Source organism: Daphnia pulex, chromosome 9 (assembly GCF_021134715.1).
Source record: "Daphnia pulex isolate KAP4 chromosome 9, ASM2113471v1".
Lineage (NCBI taxonomy): Eukaryota > Metazoa > Arthropoda > Branchiopoda > Diplostraca > Daphniidae > Daphnia > Daphnia pulex.
This window is the reverse complement of record NC_060025.1, coordinates 5445598-5460967: the sequence shown is the minus strand read 5'-3', so window position 1 is coordinate 5460967 and position 15370 is coordinate 5445598. Positions and strand designations below refer to the sequence as shown.

Genomic DNA, 15370 nt, shown 5'->3' with positions numbered 1-15370 from the left:
AATTTTCCTGAGTTGGATAGTTCTTTTTTTTCCAATGGTCTCGACTCGAATTGGCCAAATCACGATTCAGTTTAACTCAATTTGAATCTTTTATGAATATTCGGTTTTGGGTATCCATTTCGATTCACGCTGAATTTTTACATCAAAAGATTACAGCAAATAAATCTACTTTTTGTTTTTGTTAAGTATAATCGAAATTGGCGTGATAAAATACTTTTGGAAAGAAGCAAACTATCAGCTTCAGCTGTCGTGACCGTTAGTTGTGTGCCTATATCATTCAAGTATAGCGGTAACACTTTCTTTTTCTGCTATTTAACTTCTTTTTTTTTTAATTGAGACGAATTGTTTTTAATTGAGACGAATTGAGGTTGGGATTTTTATTCTAATAAATTGTTTTCCATTAGAATGTTTTCTTTTTTTCCATTAGAATCAGCTCGAATGCGATTATTCACATATTTTTACATCCATTATGGTTTTGACTTGAAATAATAAATTCCGAGTCCTCGGGATAGCATAAGATTTCTTAAAATTTACACAGAAACTTAAGGAATTTTCTTAAGAAATGCAAACCACCGGTAATTTTTGAAACATTATTCTAGGCTCAATAGAGAGCAAGAAGTTGATAGACGATCTTTCGTAAAAGTTGATAGGTAACCATCAACATCTTATTAATCCCAATTCCCAACTGTGAAGTGTTAACCTGATTTTATGTCAAAACAAATAGGGATCGCTTTCGTTTTAGCAACATTCCATAAAATTGGAATTGTATTTTACATTATCTAATGAAATATAGTTTTAGTCTGTATTCTAATTTTTTTTAAGATGCAGTAGTTTAACGAAAGCGACACGTGACGAAAACTGACGATTGGCAATAGAAAACCAACTCTGAGAAAACGTTGATCATTAGAATAAATCTGGCAAGGGGAAACGAGTCATAGGCATTGCAATTTGGAATTGAGCAATTTGGCAACGGTGTTCGAGCTCCCCGAGGAAAATGGAGGATCTTGCCGTTGAAGTCCGGGGTGAAAATGGGGCTTGGTATAAGGTGAATAATAAAATACATATTTATTAATTTCTGTAGCAATGTCAATTCTGTATAAATTTGAATTATTTCTTCTGGATTCATCATGTATAACGATAATATTGTTTATAGTCTTTTAAGTCCGAAAATGTTAGGCTGGAATCGGTAGTGAATGAACCGGCCCTGCCCTTTTTGATAATATGGCTTGGCTTGTAGAATTTGTTAGTATTAAGGATTTACCGACTGTTTTGATGCAAATTTCTACGTCCTTTTTTATAAATTTTCATAGCTGTGTTTAGTTTGTCTTATTTTGTGTTATAACTATTTGAATTTTATGCCATCTTCTACAGGCATTTGTCACTGATGTTCATGAAGATGAGATTTCTGTTGCATTTGAGAATGAGTATGTATATTAAATAAGTTAGAATTTACCAAACCAATAATTACCCTTTTTTATTAGTTGGCAGCCAGAAACAAAGTTTCTATTTTCAAGGTCCCGCTTACCTCTCAAGGACAGCAAAGGTCCATTTACATTTGTAGAAAACCAAGAAATTGAAGTTTACTCAAAAGCAAATGAACAGGAAGCATTTGGTTGGTGGAAAGCTGTTATTAAGGTAATTTTCTTGATTAATTCATTTTTAAAGGAAACAAGAAAATATTTCTGAAAGATGATCTAGAATTAATACATTGAAATTCATTGGTATTTATTTTATTCTTAGATGATCAGAGGAGAGTTTTATGTCGTGGAATATGTTGGCTGGGAGATGTCATATTCGGAAATAGTACCTGGTGAGAGAATTCGTCCATCAAACACCAATTCACCTTTAACAAAAGCCAACTTTTTCAAATTTGAAATTGAGGTGCCTGAAGAACTACGGGAATAGTGAGTTTTACTTACACTTGTTAACTTAACAAAACCCAAAACAGTATTAATTATTCAAATGAAATGAGAAAAACAATATTTATTTGGTGTATACCAAAAACACCTAAACCAAATTGTAATTGCACCACTATCTGTTTCAGTGCTAAGAGGGATGGAGTACACAAGGAATTTCAAAAAGCGATTGAAGCAGCCGTCTGTCGATATGTACCCGATAAAGGAATGCTTAGTGTTATGGTAAGTTTTGTTTTTCTTTATTTATTGATCTGGTATTAATGTATTAATGTTTTTGATTGTTCAGTCACGGCACGAATCCAGTCGAAAGCGAGCTGGTCTGTTGCAGGATATGCATTTTCGTAACCTGACGCAAAAAGTGGTGCTGCTCAAAAGAACTGAAGAAGCTGCTAAACAGCTCGAATGTACAAGAACACATTCTAGCGGAGGGTGAGTGAATAGCGTCAACAGTTTTTTGCATTTCTTACTTAAGTTATCTTATTTCTGAAGCTTTACGGAGGAGTTCACGGTGAGGGAGGATTTGATGGGATTGGCTATTGGAGCGCATGGAGCCAACATTCAACAAGCTCGAAAGATTGATGGGATAACCAACATTGAGCTATTGGAGAATTCCTGTACCTTTCGTATACACGGAGAAGTATTTCATTTACCGCCTTATTTTATTTCATGTGGTTTTGTTGTAATTGGTGGTTTCGAATTTCAGATTGAAGATTCAGTAAGAAAAGCTCGTGGAATGCTGGAATATGGCGAAGAATCCATTCAGGTGCCTCGGTTTTTGGTCGGAAAAGTCATAGGAAAGAACGGGCGTGTCATTCAAGAGATTGTCGACAAGAGTAATGTTGTCCGGGTTAAAATTGAAGGAGACAACGAACCTAATCCGACTCATCCTCGCGAAGATGGATTGGTTCCATTTGTGTTCGTGGGCACAGTGGACTCCATAGCCAATGCCAAAGTCCTTCTCGAGTATCATCTAGCACATTTGAAAGTACGAAATTTTAGTCTAGTTCCTCCTAGTATCACCATTTGTAGCCTCTCTTTGCAACGTTTTTGTTTCTATTCATTCAGCATGGTTGATTCCAAATCAGTATTAATTATACTTGACATGGTTACTTTCTGTAGCAGTAGACAATCATACATTGAGTTGTCATCCCCCTAAAGATTTTTAAGCTGCTGTATTAATTACTCTTTTTTGACTGTTTCCAGGAAGTGGAACAATTACGCATGGAGAAATTGGAGATCGATCAGCAACTTCGCTCTATTCACAATAGCAACCTAACATCTGCCCCTACCTTCCCACCTCCACGACGCATTGATAGGTATTTTGGCTGTTTGTTTGTTTGTTTTATTTTAAATTTCTTGGCATTCCTCCAATTAAATTTATTTTTAGGGGGTATAGTGCTGAACCAGATAATGGAGGAAATCGTGACCGAGGAAACATGACACGTGGTCGGGGTCGAGGTGGAGGGAGAGGAGCACCTGTCAGCAGTGGTCGTTTTGTGGAAAGATTTAATGTGGAAAGAAGTGGGATTGCATCATCGGTGAGGGGTCGAGGAGTAACTCGTGGTCGAGGAGAACGGGCTGATCGTCTGGAACGAAATGAGCACGTTGAACGAGGAGATCGCGACAGCGGTGAGTCTTTACACACGTGTGTATTTTCATGACTGAATTGAGGAGAATGTTATGTCCATTGATTAACACAGTATCCGTCCTTCCCCATAAGGGGATGATATGATGTGTGCTTTTCGTACACTTTTCCAATATCTATGACCTACAGTAGTTTTGCGATTCCCTGGAGGATGGGAAAACATTTGGGCAGATGTTGTCATGTCTTCTAGTAATTTGTTGTGATTCGTAGACTAGGGGATGTGTTGAAAATGCTATGACTAATGGAAAAGTGGTTAAAAGTTGTTTCTTGTGCGAAGTTAAAAGGGGAAATGAAAAGCATTTTGTTCTAGTTCAAACCTGAACTGCTTGTCTTTTTTTCTTTTATGTGACTGCATTTTTCGGTGTTCTTGGTCTAATTTCCACGTGATCGTTTTCAGGTTTTCGAGGTAGATCAAGAGGATTCCGACGTGGTTTTGGAGATCGCATGATGGATTCTGAACGGCGTGGTGAAGAGGAATCGGCGCCAGATAGTCAAGATCTTTCGAGTGCTGCTAGTCTAGACAGGGGTAATGAGCTGACGATATGATTTTCGTTTTCTTCTTGTATGCATTGGTCTTTCAGTAACTATCATTTTTAATATTTTAGATTCCGGCTCAAGCAATGAAGAATCAGGACCGGGCCGCCGTCAACGTCGTCGTAGACCACGCAAAGTTGACTCGGAAACAAACGGACGGCCCAACAGTAATATAAATTAATCAAATCTAATTAATCAAATAATAATCGTAGTATCTTTTGTTGGGTTCTTACTTCAGTTGTGATGGACAACTCATCTGGTGGGTCTCGTTTGCATTCGGCCTTGTCTAGTAAAGAAGGGACACCTGCCGAATCTACTGCTAAAAATATTACACATGCTGGATCTTCACATTCTGCTGCGGCCTCTGGACCTCCTCATTCGCGTGATCAACGCAATAGATACGACAAACCGAGCGGTAGTCGCAAGCAGATTGTCGATACGAAGGCTCACGAAGAACCTATTAATGGAACCACAGCTTGAAACTTTCGGGAGAAATCTAGAGAAAAAAATGAAATCGATTGTACGTGAAAGGTGGCTGTTAAAAGAAGTTGCGTCGATTGTTTGAGAAAACAGGAAAGGTTGTTTATTTGCCCTGGAACAAAGTAAAGAAACCCAGAAACGTTCGATGTCAAACAACACAAGTGGGGTTGACAGTATATCTCACGAAAAAAAAGTAAAAAACACTTTGAGATCGTAACGGTTCTAAAAATGATTCATCGATAAATCTTTACCTCTTTTCATAATTACCCTTCGCACCACCACCGAAATGTGTCCCCATCCACTTGAATACACTATGCTGTGTACTGGATAACTGACTCTAGGTGTGATAAAAAAAAATATTTACTACTATTGCAAACCAGATTTTCTTACTTACAAAACCAGGATGACTAAAAAAAAAAAAAAAATATCGGTTTCTTTCCTCAATAATAGTCCTTTGTTTTCTTTTGCTTTCCTTCTTGATTTTTGAGTATCTAAGCCATGACTCGTAAAGGAAGAACGAAATAGATGCCATGTGTCCGGATGGTCACGAAACAATTTTGAATGCATCTATCGTACATTGGTAATAATTTTTTGTTGCATATGTTTATCTTAAGGCCCAACCAAGTTCAGTGAGTTAGCTTTTGAATGCGTCTTAGTTTTTTGCTCCATTTACTTAATTCTTTAAATTTAATACTTTTAATGATCAACATCGCTTTTTGCCTTGCGCTCGCGAGAAATATATGAATTGATCGTAAAACAATTGTATTAATTCTTCATGTTCAAAACAAATGCTTGTAAGTTAAGTTACGGTAGTCATTTAGTAACTATCCTTATTCTATTCTTGTAACATGTATTTGTATACTATAACAATTATTGGTAAAATTATTTCAGACAGCTTTCGTAACTTTGAGCTCAATGGCCGTCAAAGACGAAAATATCTTACATTAACTAAATTCATTCATTGTGGAAAGCTGGCGAAAATAACAATCGATGTTTAATTTACATTTCAAACATTTTTGTGTGTTTCAATATACAGGAGCATGAACATTACATTGTTTGTCCAATCCGATTCTCCACAGTAGTATTTTGTTTTAGAAGCAAAACTCAACGAAGGAACAGCTGTTACGACCACCAGTGCCGAACACAAATCCACTTTCAGTTGGATTATTTCTGACGGCCTGTTCTTACTGATGTCACATTTGGCGCTTTTGCTCTGGGCTTCTTTTTGGAGGCAAGTTTGAATCTAGCGTAGTCTCTCCGAGCGATAACGCCTCTCCACCATGATTGGATTCGTATCACAACCTAAAATCATAACGCATATTTTCTTTAAAGAAATCTTAAGAAAAACCTCAGCCATATACGACGACTACATACCAATGTGATTTTGATCAATGCTAGGTTCTCCTGTTCGGCTAATTGTTTGACTTTTTGGTATTCATTTACCACTAGTTTTCTTTTGTTGAGCTTTTTGATGGGGAAAATCACAATTAAATTTTTACATAAAATGAATTTGAATGTTCAGTACCTCGCTGGAAATCAGACTTATTTGTCGTCTGGAAGATTCGCGTATTTCTGTTGCTTCATTGCCTTCTTGGGTAAGCTTAAAAGAAGATTCTTCCCAATTGGCACGCAAAACCAAAAGGGCCTCCGTAAGCATCTAAATGCAAATGTCTAAACATTAAAACATGAAATATTTGACAGCATATCTGAAATCATCTTTTCAAAAACGCTGAACAAATTGCCTGAACGAACGAAATTACGTACGTCAATTTCAGTACAAAGTTTAATTTTTTCGTCGGCATTTCGCTGGGTCTCCAATTGTATCTCGTTTTCCAAAGTAGCGATTTTCCCACTCCATTCTTCTAGGTCTTGATTAAATTTTTGTAAAAATTTATTTACATTAGCCACTTCGTGATTCTGGCAATGTTCGAAGCTTCGAGAGGCAGATTCTGTTCTTCTATCAAGCTCGTCCTAATAGACGAAAAAATATGAATAAATAATTAAATACCACACAAAAACACCGAAAAGTAATTATTTGAATTGGAAGTTGAAAGTGGTAACCTTGAGTTCACAAATTTGTCGATTCAAACTTTCACTCGTTTTGTGTAGCTGCATATTATGATTGACTAAATCTTGTTCATCACATTCAATTTGCCCTAGAACGTCTTCTAGATGTAGCTTTTCTGACATCACCATTTCTTCTTGTGCTTTCATTTCCGCAATATGAACGGAGAGCAACGGTATTTTTTTTCCCGGGGCTTCGTTAAGAACCGACTTTAAATTACTTTCAATAGAGAACCTAAATACGGCGTCAATTATTTATCGAACACACCCAGTAAATATTTGTGCGATTAGAAAATTGTGACAAATTAAAATACCTCCATTTAGAGAACTCGGAATTAGAATTGCCATCTTGGATCATTTCATGGAAAATAAGTTGGTCGACAGTTCGATCAAACACAATTTTGAGTGCAATTGAAAGTATTTCATTTGTCTTCATGTTTAAGTCTGAGAAGCGTTGAGATTCTGATTCTAAAATGAGGAAGTGCTTTGAAAAAATAATGGACTGATTGGTCGATAGATGTTCGTTGCTAATGGCAATCGAGCTATTAGGAAATCTAAAAGAGTAAAAGAGAGAAAGTGTGTTTCAACTTCAATCTGTTTTTTGACGTTGGCATTTGAAATTGAATCTTTTGATTCGCAATAGTTTGGTAACGAAAATGTTTCTATTTCAATCCATAATTATTCCATAATTATTCGCGGTGCAATCTCAAGAGCTGCAATTAAAATTATATACAGTGCATTTATGATTAACGGGGGTTGAAAATAAAACTAATTCTATTTAATAATTTTGCGCCAAGACGATTGAAAATCGCAATCTCGTAGTTTTGTCGTTTACGAGAAAATTATTAAAAATAACCGAAAAATCGTTTTTTCCCCCCATTTTATCCCCATCCCCATCAGTTTTCCCGTCAACTAAGCCACTTAAAAATAATGTTATTTATCAAAATAAAGCTGTGGTCTCCATTCTTAAACCTTGGTAACCGTTATATTTATTATTTGGCTTTGAACCGAGGTGCGTTTTCGTCATCATTCCCTTAAAGCCGCCTACATAGCGTTCAACGGAACTTTTGATTTCTTGCAGTCTTGCAAATCTTTTTAATAGAAAATACTTATATATTTAGCTCCTTCATTCTGTACGATGCACTTTTCACGTTTCACCAGCATTTTTACGGCGAAGGTTCATTTCTATGAACTTTCTTGCCATAGATTTGATCAATATCAGGGGACAAGGGTGATCGATCTGGGATGCCCCCCTTCCCTTATTAACTTCCCTCTGCTTCCCTCTATTCTTCTTTCCAGGCATGATCTAGTACTCGTTCAGAAAAAAAGATATAAATACTGTATAGGGCTCTTCGGGATCTGTTTTATTTAGCCGATTTATCTGGCAACGCAGCATGGCTCTAGACTTATTTCGAACAATAATGTAATGTCAAAAATTTTTGCTTCTGAATCCAAACAGCAAGGCTCTACTGTTTTGACTAAAGTGTTTCTTGTGTGTTGAAATTTTCTTTCGATTGTTAACTGAAATGAGAATTTGTAATGTTGCTAAGTGTGGACGTAAGACGCAGTGATGGTGTCAAATTGTATTCTTTGCCAGAAAACAGTGTTCGTCGTCAGCTTTGGCTTGACAAGATTAAACGTAGGGAAGCTAATCGTCATACCAAAATCAACAATATCTGGATATGCTCAAAGCATTTCTATGGAGGTATAATTCTATCAAGCTAGTTATTGCTATTTATTGCTAATACATACTCTGTTGTGCTATATTAGGGAAACCTGCAAAAGATATCTACCCGAGGCATCCAGATTTTGTGCCATCATTGTTGTTAGGGGATGAGCCACTAGAATTAATAGACTCATCTCTCCTTTCTGAAACTCAGGATCATTCTTTGCCGATTGGTAATATTCAAACTATAAATTTACAAGTCTGTCTGTCAATGTGAAGTATTTCATTTTCAACTATTAGATGAGCTTGATCAACACAATAACATTCCAAGTAATTGCGAAGAGAGTTTACACACAACCATTGAATGTGAACTACCCAGCGAAGAGAACCCATCTGAGGCTACTTTACATCTAGATTCATTATGCCATGAAAGTACTTCACAGAGTGGTAAAGTTATTACATTTTTGTTTATTTCTTATTGCTTGCCTAATGCTTCTTTCAATTTTAATAGCATTATTACAAGGGAACGAGATTGACTGTATACCAATTCCTGCTGTGGAGTGCTTAACAACATCACAAGTTAGCAATTCAACAACTAACCTGGACGATAATCTCGAAGGAGACTTACAGCGTCTACGATTAATCGAGCAAGTGTCTCAGTTAACGAAGCAAGTTGTATTGCTTCAGTTTAAGTTAGATTGTAGAAGCATTATCAAACTGAATAATGAATATTACAAAAAACTGAATATTACAAATTGAAAAGGACGATGACGTTTGCCAGTTTTATACTGTATTCCCTCATGAATTTCAACTGAATATACACTGATGATTAAAAGACATCCAATATTGTTATTAAGTATTAACCCCTACAGCACAGGTACAATGAGCGTATATTACACAGCCATCAACACCTATTGCAGCCCATGGTGAGTGAGGAGTTTCGCTGATAGCTTGAGATGGAGTTACCTAATTGTGAATTAGAACAGAAAATATAATTCATGTCAATAATAAACAACTTTGAGGGGTTACCTTAGCTTTAACTAAAACCACTCCAGATGACAAACACATTGCCATAAATTGTTTCAGCCAGCCATCGTTCACTGCTTGTTTTGACTCAGCTTTGAGACCTTTGAAGGCTCTCTTTGTTTTCTCCACATCTATAATACTTCTGGAGAAAACTAAGTAGGCGAATATATCCCCATGATCTATTTTGGGAATAATTGTGCAACACTGAAGTCCTTGTTTCCACAAATCTTTAGATAAACTGTAAGGGCAATCACACTGAAGAATATCCAATTTATCAAGGTATTTTTCTTTGGCTTCTACTGAAAGCCCACTAACATAATTCGATAAAGACATAATATTTCAAAACATGAAACACATTTTTCAACACAGAAGAAACACTTTTGTCAAACTAGTAGAGCCTTGTTGTTGGGATGCAGAAGCAAAAATTTTTGACATTACATTATTGTTCGAAATAAGTCTAGAGCCATGCTGCGTTGCCACATAAATCGGCTAAATAAAACAGATCCCGAAGAGCCCTATATACAATCCTTGTGAAAAACAGGAAAATAGTTCAAGAGATCTGGTCTCAACTCGACACTTCATTAATTTGGACGGAACATATGTTGCGCATCTGAAAGTTTAAAAAACGGAAAATAAACCTTTACTTTCTCCCACACAAAGATAGAGAAATAATAATTAAGCCAGTTATCGACAAACAAATTAATGACGTATTAAGATGCATTCTTAATATTTGTTGAGATTTACTATTTGAAACGAAAAAAAAATGAAGATTCAAAAATTCAGTCAACCAATAGTATTCAAGGCGTCAACACATTTTTACAACACTATTAGGTTATGTTAGGTTGTGGATTACATTCAACTGTTGCAGAATCGTTCCATAAATGTTTCAAATAGCTATCATGTTTCCAATTTAAGATCAAATTACGGTTTTCAACCTAGCTCGGCATCACAGATCAATCCATCGGGTTAACATGAACACTACTATTTATAAAGTTTAGAACTAGCCAAAGCTCTGCACTTAATTGGGTTAACAAAATGTTATAGGTAACTTTTAAAATTTATCCAGCAAACTTTGCAGGTTAGTAGGTGTAGATACAATACAGATGTACTCGATGTACGGTATCGAATAGACGGAAAGAATTACGACCCAATTTGTTATATTTGAAATTCATTTCGTTAATTTGGACGAGTAAACGCCACAGCTATGAAAGACTGTCTAGCCCTCACTCAATAGCCTAGTCAACGTATTTTAATTTTATGTAGTTTCAATTTAAAGCCTAACATCTCTGATAAAACTCCAGAGAGCGCAGAAAGCACCACAACTTTGGTAAGATTGTAGAGATAAGGATTAGCAGAAAGTCCAGATATTTTAAATGGGCTCTCCAATTCCTAGATCATAAAACATTTCGGTTACAATTCGGATAAAATGTTGTTTAACTTCGTTGGATTACTTTCAAGAGATCAGCAGCCAACTTCAGCACATTGTTTGCCAACATTAATTCTTCTTTCTTGTCGGGTTTTTGTTCCATTTGTAAATAGAGGTTTATCTTCACCAAAATAATTAAGATTAGTAATGTGGAAAATACGGGAAAATAAGAATAATTCGTAGAATAATTCACTTGTTCAGTTATCAAAACTGAGAGGTTCCTATATTTCTTGTTGATCTTGGAGCCAAGTGTCATAAACCTCAGCAAAAACACTCCTAAAACTAGGCACCAACAGAGGACTTCTAAATTGTAGAGAGACTGATGCAGATATTGAGACTCCTATTCACGATCAATATTATATCAATTGATTTGATTAGTTTCAATTAGTACGAGTGTTTCGACATACCTTAAGCAATTCCATGCACAAGAACGATACCAAACAAAGTGTGATAATGAAAGCCGCTGAAACTATGCAATCTACCGAACGTTGAGGGCCGCGTTTCTGAAAGTATGCCAACATTAATAAAATGCATCGAAATGAACAAATTTCTGATTTCAAATGTTTACCTTCAAGTAAGACCGGACCGAAAGCCATGTTTTAATGTTCCGAACTTTATTCAAACGGAAGTGTGGAAGGTCTGAATTTCGTGCTCTGCGCGAAGACGTTAAATGAGAGAAGAGTTTCGCGTAGAGGAAGCGCTGCTTGAATGTTCTCTCGGCCACTGCTAGGAGAAAGAGAAAGAACGCAGCCATTGCGAAGCGCTCCATTGCTGCAGTGACTACAATAATCTTTTCCCTTTTGAGTAAAAAGATTCAAATACATCCCCAAAACATTTTCTATTAATTATTCTGGAGTTGAAATTACCATCGAGAGGATCCAAAAAGGATATTGCATATTATATTGGTACTATGCAGCGCTTTGCGAAATGAGCTTGGATGAAGCATGTCAACAACGGCTGACCCAACGGCGCTATTTATTCGATAAATGATGGGTAAAAGAGCAAAGATTCCTGCCATGACTAAACCTATTCAACAAGCAAAGATATAACCAATCAGATCATTTTGCATTAATAAAAGTAACACATTAAAAAAAAAGCATCACTTTTCATTCATTCTCTTACCTCCACACAGGTAGTCCGTGCTTTCCGGCATGACATCTACTTTTGCTATGATGGCTGCTGCTACGTCAAGAACGGAGAGATCAGCTTTCTTCACCTCCAATCCTTCCCAAACGGTACAGCTGACTATACAACAGAAAAAGTGAAAAGATCGAAAGATGTTACTTAATCGCTCGATTTGTTTTAGGTTAATCTTCTTTATTTTACCACATGTTTTTTTTTTTTTTTTTTTTTTTAAACTAACCTTTATCCGACGACGAACTTAATGTAGGAGTCTAAGAAAATACAGTGGAAATAAGTATGTTCGCTGAATAAATTATCAACGTCAACTCACTCCATGAGCTTCCCACGAAAAAGCAAGTTCATCATTCCAATTTATATCACCTACTACACTGGCAAAGCGGTTTGTTTCATTTTCATCCGACTCGGAACGAGACTCGGAACTGTAAGAACATTCCTCCGAATTGGTTGTCACTCCTGTCCAATCCAGGGGTGTACTTGGTTCCGATAGCTAAAATTGAATGGCGCCATGCATGCACAATTCTGATTCGACGTCAAAATTTTTCTTTAGACACCATACCTTATAGCTTGGAGAAGCAATTGAAGAGTGAGCGTCTCCATCGCTTTCGCAGGAACTCTGATAACTACTTTCTCCAGCCAATATTGAGTTATCACAATGTCTACATAAAATCTTTGCTGTGAAGATTATTAGAAAATAATAACGTAAACGAATACCTCTCATTGCTCATGATTGTCACACATTTGGGGTTAGGGTTTCGAGGGGGTGGTTCTGATTCCGTCTCTGAGTTAATCCCGAAAGATTGATTCGCTTCTGGGGGAATGAGTTTCAAAGCAATCGACGGTAAATTTCGCCGTCTCCGTAACAGAGGCTGAATAGCATTTGCGGCAGTCTCTGCTATACAAGTTCTTGTTAACGTTAACGTGCAAATCTTATTGATTTCTCGAATTGTAAATTACCTTGGCCGTCAGCAGCACTGTCAGAACTGCAACTGGGAACTGAGTCACTACCATTAATTTCCAATTTAAAATTTTCGGTTGGGGATTCAACTTTGTCGTCCGCATTGATCTCAGCCAATCCCACAACTCCGAGGGGATTCAACTGGGCCATTTTTTCAGGCAGTGCATTTTCCTCATTTTCGCAATCGCTTGAACTGGAGTTGTTGCCATGAAAACTATCAAATCCCTCATCTTCGATTGTGACTCGGTTAGGGACAACGAGGCGAACTGGCCATGAGAAAAACCAAGCTTTTCTTTTGGAAACAACTGGCTGCTGGTTCCTGGCAACTCCTAACTGAGAAACGCGTAAAGGTTGCTGTAAGACATGTGTGGAATCCAATTGCAATGATGACGAACGTTGCCCTATTTTGACTCGAGATGTTTGTCTCTCCTCCGAAAAAGAACGTTTCTTTATTTTAGGCTCAATTATGATATCGTCTGGTTTCTGATCACTAGGTGGTGATGGAGATTGCGTTTCAACATTTTCCAGGGATGACTTTGAATCAGACGGCGTAGTTCCTATTCTCCGACCAACTCTTCTTTTAGTTCGCTTAGTCCGCAATTTACTTTTCGGTCGTCGAGGAGATAAATGAGTGTTAGCTTGGGTGGACACCATCTACAGTTACAAAATAAATTCTCGAAAAATCCTGATTGTAAACCAGAAGGAAATAATAATAATTACCTGCGAAAGAAGAAGGCTGAGAATGCACATCATTAATACGGGTACCAGTACCTCTTCCGCTGACACATCGTGATAAATTATTTCAGGATTGTCGGTTGTCTCATTGTTTATCCGAATAGAGGGATCGCTGATCCCTTGAGGTCTAGTGAAGTATATGACCATATTGACCATTTGAAATCCATAGAGAATCAGGAGCAGCTGAAAAACACCGCAGGAAGTTTGCTGGATCCACCAATGTCGGTGAAAAGGTAAAAATAGAAGACGTAGAACACATAGCTGACTAAGGTAGACCAAACCGTGTTTTGGCTTAGCTTTAGGAAAAGAGGATCCTCGAACCACGTCCAAATCTATGTAGTCTAACTTGAGTTTGCCAGACTTCTTTGGCACGTGCGAGAGACCATGAAGTATACGTTGTTCAACTGTTTCTTCCCAGATCTGTTTGTCGTAGGCGCCGATTTTATGTTGATACCAACAAAGAGCTTGGTTTAGGGCCATGATAATTTATCAAGACTTCATCTCCTAGTTCACTGAAAACGACGCGTACTGTTCGACTGGATGATGATTTTAACGAAGTAGTCAGTGCAGTGACCTGCAACCATACAACATTTATCATCATTTTAACGTTTTTAACGGATAATAATAATACAAAAAGGAAATCTGCAATGAATTAACTGTTTTCACAAATAAAAAGACATTAACTAGGCCAATGTCAACAGCATTTATACTAGTAAGTTTTTAAATGAGTAGATAACCTTTCTGCTTAATAAATATGGATTTCAAAGCAATCCAGCAATGCACAGTGGAAGGATAATCGATGCTATTGTAGCTGACGCACAATATTTTGCGATACCAAATGATTTTGTCATGTCGCATGAAAATGAGTTAACGGAAAAAGAAACGAAAACCAAATAATTGTGACCAGATGGCGCTACAGCGCTATTGGAATTTTTCCATTTAACTTTCCCAAACAACAAAGTGGGCCCTAAGCCCCTTGCCAAATGTTACCAAAACTCAGCATACCCAAATGTTGTTCTTAAAAGGAGACACTGTTGGGAGATCAATGAAGGTTGAGTAATGGAAGTAATAAACTTTATCATGAATTTCAAAATCTAGACAACAACAAAAAATGTGGACAAGATTAGGCTAGCACACACCTTAAATCTCTTTTACTTTTTCAGATAATAAGAACATTTAATTCATAAAAACAAAACAAAAATAGTATTTTAAATCATATTTTATTTAAACTTATTGTTCAGATTCTGGGTAAAATAAATTTGCACCATTAACAAAGTCCAGTTGTATTTCTACTCCTATTTTATTTAGCCAAAGTCTAAAGAGAAAAATAAAATACCTTTTCAAAGATGATTGGAAATTCCTAGCAAAAACAGCAAACAGTAGATACAGGGCGGATTTTTTGGACTATTCGACGAATTTTAGTTCGTCCAATTTTGTCTGTAAGCTCGCGACCATTATGACCGAAGGCCAATCGATGTTCTCTTAGACTTGATCAACACAATACCCGTCAACACAAAGGAAAGCAAACTGAAGAAAATTATGAGAGTTATTCGTTATTGTTTCAAACTAAACAATGTGTTCGCTACGTAAGACGATACAAACTATTGATCTCCCGAAAGTAGAGGTAGAGGCTCAATAGTGGTCAATACTCAATAGGTAATAAGTTTCGGAGCTTATTACATTACCACTGCATTCAATACAATGGCCGGGGATCTTATATAACAATTTTGATGCGAAATTGTTAAATGTGCCATCTAGAGACAATGGTCGAAGTTCATTT

General features: G+C 36.8%; 5 protein-coding genes across 12 annotated transcripts; 2 read left to right on the top strand and 3 right to left on the bottom strand.

The window, feature by feature from the left end:
• Positions 1-884: 884 nt before the first annotated feature.
• On the top strand, positions 885-4951 carry LOC124202766 (fragile X mental retardation syndrome-related protein 1-like). 3 transcript variants are annotated; one of them, XM_046599180.1, is made up of 13 exons: positions 885-1045; positions 1372-1424; positions 1482-1635; positions 1741-1904; positions 2045-2138; positions 2203-2345; positions 2406-2553; positions 2620-2901; positions 3120-3232; positions 3304-3545; positions 3959-4087; positions 4167-4262; positions 4337-4951. In XM_046599180.1, the coding sequence occupies exons 1-13, from the start codon at positions 995-997 to the stop codon at positions 4573-4575; spliced, it is 1908 nt and encodes a 635-aa protein (XP_046455136.1). In that variant the 5' UTR covers positions 885-994; the 3' UTR covers positions 4576-4951. The 3 variants fall into 3 exon arrangements, with proteins under 3 accessions (XP_046455136.1, XP_046455135.1, XP_046455137.1); XM_046599179.1 differs by having other exon boundaries at positions 4334-4951; XM_046599181.1 differs by lacking the exon at positions 1372-1424 and having other exon boundaries at positions 934-1045; positions 4334-4951.
• A 292-nt stretch (positions 4952-5243) lies between these two features.
• On the bottom strand, positions 5244-7978 carry LOC124202769 (dynein regulatory complex protein 9-like). Its single transcript, XM_046599186.1, has 6 exons — positions 6954-7978; positions 6637-6874; positions 6340-6546; positions 6101-6232; positions 5950-6039; positions 5244-5877 (listed from the first exon to the last, which is right to left on the bottom strand). The coding sequence occupies exons 1-6, from the start codon at positions 7073-7075 to the stop codon at positions 5740-5742; spliced, it is 927 nt and encodes a 308-aa protein (XP_046455142.1). The 5' UTR covers positions 7076-7978; the 3' UTR covers positions 5244-5739.
• Positions 7979-8044: 66 nt separating this feature from the next.
• LOC124202763 lies at positions 8045-9070 on the top strand. The gene is made up of 4 exons (XM_046599175.1): positions 8045-8344; positions 8410-8538; positions 8606-8752; positions 8817-9070. Exons 1-4 carry the CDS (start codon positions 8179-8181, stop codon positions 9062-9064), a joined length of 690 nt encoding a protein of 229 aa, XP_046455131.1. The 5' UTR covers positions 8045-8178; the 3' UTR covers positions 9065-9070.
• Positions 9071-9129: 59 nt separating this feature from the next.
• LOC124202764 lies at positions 9130-9980 on the bottom strand. Its single transcript, XM_046599176.1, has 2 exons — positions 9335-9980; positions 9130-9271 (listed from the first exon to the last, which is right to left on the bottom strand). The coding sequence occupies exons 1-2, from the start codon at positions 9662-9664 to the stop codon at positions 9158-9160; spliced, it is 444 nt and encodes a 147-aa protein (XP_046455132.1). The 5' UTR covers positions 9665-9980; the 3' UTR covers positions 9130-9157.
• A 129-nt stretch (positions 9981-10109) lies between these two features.
• LOC124202762 (protein PHTF2-like) lies at positions 10110-15310 on the bottom strand. Of its 6 annotated transcripts, none has more exons than XM_046599171.1 (14): positions 14927-15310; positions 13576-14164; positions 12855-13509; positions 12612-12792; positions 12457-12556; positions 12211-12387; positions 12121-12151; positions 11880-12002; positions 11624-11783; positions 11326-11554; positions 11165-11260; positions 10951-11097; positions 10783-10878; positions 10110-10720 (listed from the first exon to the last, which is right to left on the bottom strand). In XM_046599171.1, exons 2-14 carry the CDS (start codon positions 14068-14070, stop codon positions 10571-10573), a joined length of 2640 nt encoding a protein of 879 aa, XP_046455127.1. In that variant the 5' UTR covers positions 14071-14164; positions 14927-15310; the 3' UTR covers positions 10110-10570. The 6 variants fall into 6 exon arrangements, with proteins under 6 accessions (XP_046455127.1, XP_046455129.1, XP_046455126.1 ...); XM_046599173.1 differs by having other exon boundaries at positions 12612-12789; XM_046599170.1 differs by lacking the exon at positions 14927-15310 and adding an exon at positions 14328-14747.
• Between the last annotated feature and the right edge of the window lie 60 nt (positions 15311-15370).

What these genes read in the sequence shown, in the direction of transcription:
- LOC124202764 (XM_046599176.1), bottom strand. Translation starts at nt 9,664, where the DNA reads ATGTCTTTATCGAATTATGTTAGTGGGCTTTCAGTAGAAGCCAAAGAA. An exon ending in TGGTTTTAGTTAAAGCTAAG is followed by an intron (nt 9,272 to 9,334) that starts GTAACCCCTCAA and finishes ATTCACAATTAG; the next exon opens with GTAACTCCATCTCAAGCTAT.
- LOC124202763 (XM_046599175.1), top strand. Translation starts at nt 8,179, where the DNA reads ATGTTGCTAAGTGTGGACGTAAGACGCAGTGATGGTGTCAAATTGTAT. An exon ending in CTCAAAGCATTTCTATGGAG is followed by an intron (nt 8,345 to 8,409) that starts GTATAATTCTAT and finishes GTGCTATATTAG; the next exon opens with GGAAACCTGCAAAAGATATC. An exon ending in TGAAAGTACTTCACAGAGTG is followed by an intron (nt 8,753 to 8,816) that starts GTAAAGTTATTA and finishes CAATTTTAATAG; the next exon opens with CATTATTACAAGGGAACGAG.
- LOC124202766 (XM_046599179.1), top strand. Translation starts at nt 995, where the DNA reads ATGGAGGATCTTGCCGTTGAAGTCCGGGGTGAAAATGGGGCTTGGTAT. An exon ending in AAGGAATGCTTAGTGTTATG is followed by an intron (nt 2,139 to 2,202) that starts GTAAGTTTTGTT and finishes TTGATTGTTCAG; the next exon opens with TCACGGCACGAATCCAGTCG. An exon ending in ATCATCTAGCACATTTGAAA is followed by an intron (nt 2,902 to 3,119) that starts GTACGAAATTTT and finishes GACTGTTTCCAG; the next exon opens with GAAGTGGAACAATTACGCAT.
- LOC124202762 (XM_046599168.1), bottom strand. Translation starts at nt 14,070, where the DNA reads ATGGCCCTAAACCAAGCTCTTTGTTGGTATCAACATAAAATCGGCGCC. An exon ending in CACGGACTACCTGTGTGGAG is followed by an intron (nt 11,784 to 11,879) that starts GTAAGAGAATGA and finishes CTTGTTGAATAG; the next exon opens with GTTTAGTCATGGCAGGAATC. An exon ending in CTTTTTGGATCCTCTCGATG is followed by an intron (nt 11,555 to 11,623) that starts GTAATTTCAACT and finishes TTTACTCAAAAG; the next exon opens with GGAAAAGATTATTGTAGTCA.
- LOC124202769 (XM_046599186.1), bottom strand. Translation starts at nt 7,075, where the DNA reads ATGAAGACAAATGAAATACTTTCAATTGCACTCAAAATTGTGTTTGAT. An exon ending in TCCGAGTTCTCTAAATGGAG is followed by an intron (nt 6,875 to 6,953) that starts GTATTTTAATTT and finishes CGCCGTATTTAG; the next exon opens with GTTCTCTATTGAAAGTAATT. An exon ending in AACTTTGTACTGAAATTGAC is followed by an intron (nt 6,233 to 6,339) that starts GTACGTAATTTC and finishes ATTTGCATTTAG; the next exon opens with ATGCTTACGGAGGCCCTTTT.